General features: G+C 37.2%; 1 protein-coding gene across 4 annotated transcripts in view; it reads left to right on the top strand.

The window, feature by feature from the left end:
• LOC137655773 (collagen alpha-1(XI) chain-like) overlaps positions 1 to 10,000 on the top strand; it is a 50,663-nt gene that overhangs the window by 36,371 nt on the left and 4,292 nt on the right. The window contains exons 10-25 of one of the 4 annotated variants that reach the window (XM_068389907.1): positions 45 to 242; positions 389 to 505; positions 696 to 884; positions 1,035 to 1,241; positions 1,439 to 1,645; positions 1,777 to 2,028; positions 2,294 to 2,455; positions 2,597 to 2,651; positions 2,948 to 3,054; positions 3,252 to 3,629; positions 3,734 to 4,003; positions 4,129 to 4,290; positions 4,728 to 4,943; positions 5,711 to 5,952; positions 6,237 to 6,449; positions 7,597 to 7,647. In XM_068389907.1, coding sequence (XP_068246008.1) covers positions 45 to 242; positions 389 to 505; positions 696 to 884; positions 1,035 to 1,241; positions 1,439 to 1,645; positions 1,777 to 2,028; positions 2,294 to 2,455; positions 2,597 to 2,651; positions 2,948 to 3,054; positions 3,252 to 3,629; positions 3,734 to 4,003; positions 4,129 to 4,290; positions 4,728 to 4,943; positions 5,711 to 5,952; positions 6,237 to 6,449; positions 7,597 to 7,647 — 3,026 coding nt within the window. The remainder of the gene's footprint in view (positions 1 to 44; positions 243 to 388; positions 506 to 695; positions 885 to 1,034; positions 1,242 to 1,438; positions 1,646 to 1,776; positions 2,029 to 2,293; positions 2,456 to 2,596; positions 2,652 to 2,947; positions 3,055 to 3,251; positions 3,630 to 3,733; positions 4,004 to 4,128; positions 4,291 to 4,727; positions 4,944 to 5,710; positions 5,953 to 6,236; positions 6,450 to 7,596; positions 7,648 to 10,000) is intronic. The other 3 variants (XM_068389909.1, XM_068389908.1, XM_068389910.1) reach the window with 3 other exon arrangements.

Genomic DNA, 10,000 nt, shown 5'->3' with positions numbered 1-10,000 from the left:
TGTATTGAAGATATTTTCTTCATTAATTGTAATATTTGTTTTAGGGCCCTCGTGGTTTCATTGGACCAAGAGGATTTCCTGGCTTACCTGGTCCTCCTGGCATTCCTGGAAGTGAAGGTGCCCTTGGTCCTAAAGGTAACAATGGACCTGCAGGCCAGCCTGGCCCACCTGGTCAGGCTGGACCTAATGGTCCAATTGGTCCTCCTGGACCTCAGGGTCTCCTTGGTCCACCAGGTCCCGCTGTAAGTATTAGTCTGAAAATATACTGCTATAGTTTTTTGTTTCTTTGTAAAACATTTGATGAAAACAGAAAATGCAAATGAATATGCTTTTATGTGTGATTAAAATTTATCATGTGAAATATAATAATATAAAATATATGTTGTAGGGGCCACGTGGTAAGCCTGGCTTACCTGGCTTAGCTGGTGCTGATGGTTTACCTGGACATCCTGGAAATCCTGGTATTGTTGGTTCCAAAGGTGACAAAGGTCCTAATGGTGCACAGGTAAAGGAGATTATTACATAAGAGATATTTTTTTCATTATAAGTTGCATATGTATAGAAATGTATACAAATGATAGCATATCATAGTAGCAAAATAGAGATTTACTCTATAATGAGGAAGAGAAATTGATAGTATAAATAAATGAGACATAGTACAGGATGATTACCCAAAATCTTTTTTCACGCAACAGGGTCCAATTGGCTTCCCCGGATCACGAGGAGTAAAAGGAGATCAAGGAAGCAGAGGTATGCAAGGAGAGAAGGGTGATAAGGGAGACCAAGGCTCAGATGGTGAAAAGGGTGATATGGGACTCAAAGGAGAACGTGGAGAGCTTGGACCAGAAGGACAGGCTGGACTTGAAGGACCTGAAGGACCAAAGGTAAATACAGGTTATAAATAACATTGAGTTTTTATTTGACCGTTACTTGAGTGTTGTAAAGGTACAGTGACCAGGCAAATACACGATTTGATAATTTGATAATAACCTGAGATTTTCAATAATCTAATGTCAATATCTATAAAAACATAGGGTTTTGAAGGACCTCGAGGTGAAAGTGGTTCCCCTGGCCCAGATGGTGAAAAGGGAAAGCTTGGAGTTCCAGGTTTCCCTGGATACCCAGGCCCTCCAGGTGACAAGGGAGACAAGGGTTCACCGGGGCTATTAGGACGGCCAGGAGATAAAGGCGAACGAGGACACTCCGGTTTACCAGGAGAACGAGGTGAACAAGGACCTCGGGTAAGTAAGATACCAGATATAAATTCGTAAACAAATTTTCTTTTAACACTGAGTTTAATTTTCTAACTTTTTTGCTTGAAACATCAAATATATATAAAAAGAGATGAAATATGCCATGTTAGATTTAAACTTCAATATAAATTTCACCGCGCATTAGAATTTTTAGTCACTAATGACCGGGTATGTATTTTGAATAGGGTTTCCAAGGGAAACGAGGAAGACGAGGAAAACTTGGATTCCCAGGACCTAAGGGTGATACAGGACAACCAGGTCCACCAGGCCCTATTGGTGAGCAAGGCTTCCAGGGACCAGAAGGACCATTGGGCTTTGCTGGCGAAACTGGACCTCCAGGACCAGACGGAAAAGATGGAATTGCCGGGCCACCTGGCGAACGTGGTCCTCCCGTTAGTATTTTGCCTTTATTTTTAGCAATTTCTAATAAAATTTCTATGAATTAACAAAATGTTAAGTACTAAAGATTTCGAAGGTAGCTAAAGAAAGTATTGTTCATTATTATTTATGTTGTTTATTGTAGGGTGAACAAGGAAATGAAGGACCTTCTGGTCCTCCAGGTGTAGTTGGCCCTATAGGACCATCCGGTGAACCAGGAACTCCCGGGGAAGCTGGGCCACCTGGAGCTCCAGGCGTTCCTGGTCAAGAGGGCAGACCTGGTGATGCTGGGAAAGAAGGGCCTCCTGGACCAATGGGTCCCCCAGGAAAGACCGGTCCTGTTGGTCCTCCGGGTATGCCTGGATTCCCAGGAGAACGTGGTCTTGCAGGCATTCCTGTAAGTATATTATCTTTATTTCTGTGTTCCATTCACTGAAAAGCTATGAAATATATACATATATACTGTATACACACCACACACATAATTATCTATCTATCTATCTATCTATCTATCTATCTATCTATATAAATTATATGTATATATATATATATATATATATATATATATATATATATATATATATATATATATATATATATGTGTGTGTATGTGTGAATGTGTGTGTGTGTGTGGGTATAAAATACATCTATCCATTTCCTAGGGTGCAGCAGGTCTCAAAGGCGAATCAGGGCCACCAGGCCCAGCAGGTTCTCCGGGAGATAAAGGTGCACAGGGTTTGGCTGGTAATGCAGGGCCCCAAGGACCAGAAGGAAAAACAGGTCCCCGTGGTCCACGGGGCTCCTCTGGAGCAAAAGGAGAGAGGGTGAGTGTAAAAGTTCGTTTAGAATAAAGTTTCTTTAAGCAGTTGTTTTCAACTTGGAAGGTTTTCTGATATATTTTCTTTGGCTTACTTATTTGCTATTGACCAAATGACAGGATCTGATATGAAGATTTTTCTTGATAGGGTGACCCAGGGGCTCCTGGTCCAACTGGTCGAGATGGCCTCCCAGGACAGCGTGGTAAGTATATCGATAATCCAATTATTTTAACTCTGACAAAGCCTCATCTAAACCTCATAGATCTTATTTTGTTGACTTTTAGTTCCACAATAAATTGTTTCATGTATGCAAAACTCACAAAAACCATATGAAGTAAATAAACTTATATCATGTCAAAGGTAATACCCAGACCTATGAAAATAGAAACTACTTATACTATCTCTCAACAATAAAAAAGAACTACAAATGGTAGATTCCATCAGATTATATGATAAATAAGTATCTTCATAATTGGAATTTATGCGTTCTTTTTCAAGGATTGCCCGGACCTCCTGGCCCGGTGGGAGAGCCTGGAGAGGATGGAGACAAGGGTGAGGCTGGTCCACCTGGAGAGAAAGGCTTCAAGGGAGGGAAAGGTCTACAGGTACTTTAGCAGAGATCTTATTGTAAACTAAGTCCATTTCCACTACTTTTACTACTCTTATGACAAATGATAATTATAATAATTATAATGATGAGAAATATCTGTTCTTGATTTTGTTCAAAGTTCTGCTTTTTTTTTTACAATTATCATGAATATGGTTATCATGATTGTACTCATCACTCATCATCCTTTCTCAGGGTCCTCCAGGTGCACAAGGGCTTCAAGGGTTACGAGGTGCTCCAGGATCCGCTGGGGCTCCAGGTGAACGTGGAGCACCAGGTCTAATGGGTCGAAGTGGCCGTAAAGGAGAAGATGGACCAGTAGGTTTACCAGGACCTGCTGGACCAGCTGGATTACAAGGACTTCCTGGACCATCTGGCTCTAAAGGTGAAAAGGGTGACCATGGAAAACGTGGACCTCCAGGACCTTTAGGGCCAACTGGAGATGACGGACCACCTGGTAGTAAAGGTGGACAAGGGTTACCTGGTAATCCTGGTCCTGATGGCCTTCAAGGTGAAAAGGGTGAACCAGGGCAACCTGGTGTACCTGGACCACCCGGAACAGATGGCAAACACGTAAGTGTTTTGCCCTAAAGAAATATGATCACTTATTGATTGATTGGGGAAATATCTATGCGTATATAAAACAATTTTTGATTCTCGGTGATGCTTCTTTGCAGGGCAAACAAGGACCACCTGGACCAAAAGGAGAAGAAGGAAAACCCGGACAACAAGGATCTCCTGGAGTACGTGGACCAATCGGCCCTCCAGGTCCCAAGGGAAGTGCAGGTCCACCTGGATTCCCTGGACCTAATGGAGAACCTGGTAAACAAGGACCAAAAGGTGTACCTGGAAAGGATGGAGAGGATGGTAAACAAGGTGAAATGGGTCCACCAGGAGAACCCGGCCAGCCAGGGCAAATGGGTCTACCAGGAGCGAATGGCAAGCCTGTAAGTTTCTTTTATATAAATGATATTTATCAAATATGAATCATCATATGTAAAGCTATTTGTATGATAGAATTAGGAAGAAATATCTATTATATATATTGACAAAATATATGGACAAATTTCAGGGCCCAGAGGGACCTGCAGGCATGCAAGGAGCTCCAGGTCTACCAGGTGAGAAAGGTGACACTGGTTTACCTGGTCCCCATGGTCCAAGTGGTCCTACCGGACCCCAAGGTCTTCCAGGTCCTCAAGGTCTTCCTGGACTGCGCGGCTCACCTGGTCCTGCTGTGAGTAGCAAAACTATTATAGTGTGATTTTGGTTCGTTCAGTTTCAATTCTTCCTTTTAGAAAAAAATGAAAATAATGAGCTTTTCTTAAGATAGATTTTTTATAACCTTCAATTGTCCAACCAATAAAATGTGTACTTAAGAAAAGTTACTGAATATATAATATTTACAATTAAAAATTTATGGCATTGGAAATTGAATATATATATATATATATATATATATATATATATATATATATATATATATATATATATATATATATATATATATATATATATATATATATATATATATATATATATATATATATATATATATACATATATATATGATAATCATCTATCTATCTATCTATCTATTTATCTATCTATATCTAAACATGTCCAAAACAAGAAATAAAAAAAAACATAAAAATAATGTTTCCTTCTATCCAGGGAGATGTCGGTGTACCTGGCAAGGAAGGCTCTCCAGGACAGCCAGGTCTTCCAGGAAACTCTGGACAAAAAGGTCAAAAAGGCAGCAGAGGCCGACGAGGACCCAAAGGTCACCGTGGAGAAATAGGCGTGTCAGGTCCCAAAGGAGATCTTGGAGAGAAGGGCGAACCTGGCATGAAGGGACCCCAAGGCCCATCCGGGGTTAAAGGAGAACCAGTTCGTATCCCATTTTTATAACTAAAATATGATGATCAATTTTTGTGTACACGATATAGATTTTCCCTTTCGTTAGATTACAGAAGGTGAGGCTTGATTTTTTAAAAGTATTACGTGAGAACAATATACTTTATTTACTCATTAAAATCTGGAAAATTTACATCGTTGACTGCAAAGGTTGCTAAAAATCATGGTGTGGGAATGTTATTATTTGATAGTTATAAAGGCCGTTAAGATCTCCTTTCTTCGTAGCATTTTAGGACTTAGATTTAAAGCTAAAATCCTAAAGAAAGCATTTCACCTAATGTAATAATTTTTGCCCCCGTATTAAGAGAAAGAGGGCAAGTAACTTTAATCTAGTTGGTTGAGTAATACTTACAACAATTTAGTTTTTTTTTTTTTTTTGTAGCACCTGGCATGCATTATGATTAAATTCATAATGGCTGCAAGAGGAAAATATCTCAGTAATTCCTGATAAGTTTGAAAACTTATTAATTTCTTCGTTTATTCCTACCCTGAGTCACATGGTTAACTACTAAATGGAATAACAGTAGCTTTCAGCAATTGGCATTCTTTCATTAATATATCAATACATTTGTAATACTACCTGATATCGTTATAACAACCATAAAACGTGGCTGCGACAAAACTACACAATATAAATGAAGTATAAGATTCTGATGTTAGTGACACTTTAGGATGACAGACAACTTACGGACGAGTAAACAATTAGATCCTGTCAAATTACAGGAGTTATTTTCTTTCAGGGACCTCTAGGCCTTCAGGGAATGAAGGGAGGAGATGGTCCTCAAGGATTACCAGGTCTTCTTGGTCCACCAGGTCCAAAGGGAGTTCCTGGGGCAACTGGTCCGAAGGGTGAAACCGGTCCATCTGGTCCACCTGGTCCTCCTGGTCCTCCAGGCGAGCTGCCTCTCTTACCTCCAGAACTGTTATTCCAACGTGATGCTCCATATGATTCCTCTGACGATAGTCGATTTAAGAGAGCTGCGTAAGTTGTGTGTTCTTAATTGTTCTACTAATTTCTAATTTCTAATTTCTGTGTCTCATTTTGGGTTTAGCAGAACAGTCAGTTGAACACGTCTACCCTCACTGTTATTCATGAGTGGAGTGAAAAAGAACATCTTGTAGATGATAAATGTTTTTACAAAAACCGTGTCATCGTAATGACGATCTAATATCTTGATACTGATCTTTTCGCTAGATATTTCGATATCTTATTAGTGACTTTCGACAAAGGAACATCTCTTAGAGCTTACCTGTGGGGTTTTGCAGAAAAGACTACGACTGTAGGATAGGCGAGGTGTGCGATGATCTTCCTGAATCTGAGGATGATGATCTGGAGGAAGGTGGTGATGATGATGGTGATTTTGAAGGTGGCTTTGGTAGCCTAATTGGTGGTGATGATGATGATAACACAATCCCTGAGGGTAAAGAACGAATTGGGGGAGGAGGAAGGAGAAGGAGAATAAAGCCACAAGGGGAAAGGTGAGTGTGGATGGATCACACTATGATGCAAAAGGCAGGCCCTTGCTATGAAAAGTAATTTTTTTTTCTTAATCCTGGCAGGCTTCAGAAAATCCCCACTGCCTCTTTGGCATGAAGAAATCACCTGCTGAATGACTTTTGTGCATCAGAACAGAAGATGGGCTTCTTTGCTATGTCCCCCATTCATGTCCGAATGCAAGGACAGACGTGTGCTTAAAACCCTGAGCTTTTTCAAATTGCGGTTTTCTACCAAATTGCTTTTACCATATCTCATAATATTCTAAACTCTAAATTTCCTAAAATGAAATGCAATCATATTCTAAGAAAAATGGCTAAAACAAATTCTGTAATTATACAGGAGTGAAGGGACACAATTCAGTACTTCTAAACTGTACACAGTGGCATTCCATTACATTCCACAGTGGCATTTAAATACATTCCACTGCATTCAAGTACAGGCAGTTGGTTTCATCTGTATTCGAAATAAGAATCATTGTCGTTGACCAACATAACAAAATTTGTGAAGTTTCTCGGACACTCATCATACTTCTACAGATCATCATTTTGGCTTGTTCAGTCATTTGTTGTGTACGCATTCAAACACAGTCATATATTTCTGTTTCATTTCACATCAATCTTGGTACTACTATATTTAAACATTCTCCTCAACATTATGATTTCAAAGCAACATAAGAACATGGCGCTAATCATCGTTAATCCTCTCACTATTACGAAAGGACTCTAAAGTGACCCCCAAGTATAAACCCAATCCTCCATGCAAATGAAAGGACTGTCGCTTGCACAGGATTTCTTCGCTCTTCTGCTTCCAAAGACGAATGGAAACCTAAACAATATATTAAAGGCTTATTTCACCAGATAATTTCTTCCAGTTAAATTTTAATTTGTCCAAGATTTTTTCGAAGAATTTTGTTGTAGTTATTGTTTTAGAAGCAGTTATATACTTCCAAAGCTTAGCTTCCAATTTATAATTTTACATATGCGTCAATGTAACTACAAACGTTGTTATAGGGCAGTAGAGAGCAGCTAATTTTTGCTTTTCCATATTTTGTTGGCTGATGATCCCAAAATCACAGAGGGTATGATTGATGATAACGTAGAGCTTTGTTATGACGAATGAATTTTACAGACGCATCAGCGGCGGCCGACGAAGAAAAGGCGGACATAAGGCTGAAGCCAGGTCAGTATTTCATGAAAAGTCTTTTGCTACAGCATGTGATTCATTCCCTTTCCCTAAATTCGATAAAACCAACGTCTTCTAAAAATAATTCATGTACAAATTAATGCCGAACATAATACACAAGCTTAATATCCGTTAAGGGAAGGCTTGATTCTGTATATTTCAGGACACCATCTTATTTCCAGACCGGGTAAGGCAATGACGATGATAGTGTGAAATTAATGTGTGAATTTAAAATTCGAGAATAATCTCATGGGAGCATTTTGCATGTAATTACTTGAATAAATTGTGATTAACACAGCTGAAGTTGCTCGAAATACGTTTTCAAATGGAAAACTTAATTCAGTCCATGAAATTCTGTTATAGATCGCAATGGTAAGTATCCTGAATCAAACCAAATAGATTCTTCGAGATCTCTCGTCTACATTTACATGGCATTAGAAAGGATGGATGTAATTATCATCTTGATAAACATCCTAGTATTTGGATCTACAGATGTCACGGATAGTCTCTTATGATGACTAAGACAACCAATTCCTTTTATTTGTAAAAATTATATCAATATCTTATTCTCCTAAGAAAAACCAAGCTTCTTTATATGACGTTCAGTAGATATAAGTCCCTCTACCTACTAGGTAAGGAGTGAAATACTGCCAAAACTATACTGTCATCCAAAGTAGTTATAAGTTAAACATTCATATACTCAGACTCTGCCTTTCATACAGTGAATTTATATATAAATGTCTAATTACATTAGATAATAATAAATAATCCCATGACGTTAGCAATTCATAGTAGTTACAGTGAGAAAAAAAAAGACTCGAAAAATAAATTACGTCTATGTTGAATTCAATAATAATTCACGAGTCCCTGGAATCTTCGAAATAAAGTGGGGCGCTGCTAAAGTGGTGAAAGCGAAAAGGCTTTCGCTTAATTTCTCTCTCTCTCTCTCTCTCTCTCTCTCTCTCTCTCTCTCTCTCTCTCTCTCTCTCTCTCTCTCCTCTCTCTCTCTCTCTCGCTCTCTCTCTCTCTCTCCACTGTATATATATATATATATATATATATATATATATATATATATATATATATGTATATACTGTATATATATATAAATATCTATATATATGCGTGTATATATATATACACACACGCATATATATATATATATATATATATATATATACACAGTAATATATATACATATATATATATATGTATATATAACTATATATATATATGTGTATATATATATATATATATATATACATGCCTTTATATGTATATATATATATATATGTATATATATATATGTATATATATATGCATATATATGTATATATATATATATATATATATATATATATGCATATATATGTATATATATACATATATACACACACACACACACACACACACATATATATATATATATATATATATATATATATATATATATATATATACATATATGTGTGTGTGTGTGTGTGTTTGTGTATACAAATGTGAGGGGGCCAACTCCCAACCCCTTTTTGGTGTGCAACCAACGTGCACCCCTCTACTGCAGTGTTAAATAGTGAGGATGGGGGTGGGAAAGATCCACAGAAATAACAAGTGGAAAGCTTTTCAGGTTGTTCTTATATAAAATGAACTTCTGAATTTCTTTTTACCGGAGACGTAATCAGGAACGATAAAATTGTACAGAACAAGCTGAATATATTTGTTGGATTAACTTATTACGTAATTAACCTTTGTTTCAAAACTGTATGAGAGAATACAAGGAGATGAAACAACGATTTTTACTAAAAGCGAAAATAGAGAAATGAAAAGATTCTCCATAAATTTTTAGACTAAGATTTGTTTAATGGCTAAACAGATTTATTTTATTTTCCACCAGTCTTTAATCATAGAAAATGAATATTCAAAATTCTTCTTGAATTTCGAATTAGCAATTCAAAAGAGTAAAGAATAATATCCCTTACTCTTTCTCTCTCTTCCTCACTTGATTAGTTTTTATTTCTCTATTTATTATTCTATTTCTACCTTCATTGCAATATTTTTCTGTTTGTGATATTAAAAAACAAGTGATGAATGACACTCCCATACATATTGTAAAATTATTTCAAGACAAATACCATGTATGAGCGATGAAATACATAATTTTTGCTGTTGATAAGGGAAAACAAGAAATTATTTTCAACTTTTCTAACTGAATCTATGAAAAGCTTCTTCAAGTGCTTTTGTTGTTTCAACAAAAAAACAATTATCTTCATTAATGTATAGTTCAATCATCATCTGTATCTCCAAAGGCCCAAATCAGGCAAATATCCCAACAGTCCACCAAGAGTCTTATAGT

This window comes from Palaemon carinicauda, chromosome 16, assembly GCF_036898095.1.
Source record: "Palaemon carinicauda isolate YSFRI2023 chromosome 16, ASM3689809v2, whole genome shotgun sequence".
NCBI lineage: Eukaryota > Metazoa > Arthropoda > Malacostraca > Decapoda > Palaemonidae > Palaemon > Palaemon carinicauda.
Note: the sequence above shows the minus strand (reverse complement) of the source record. Positions and strands in the feature narration are given on the sequence as shown.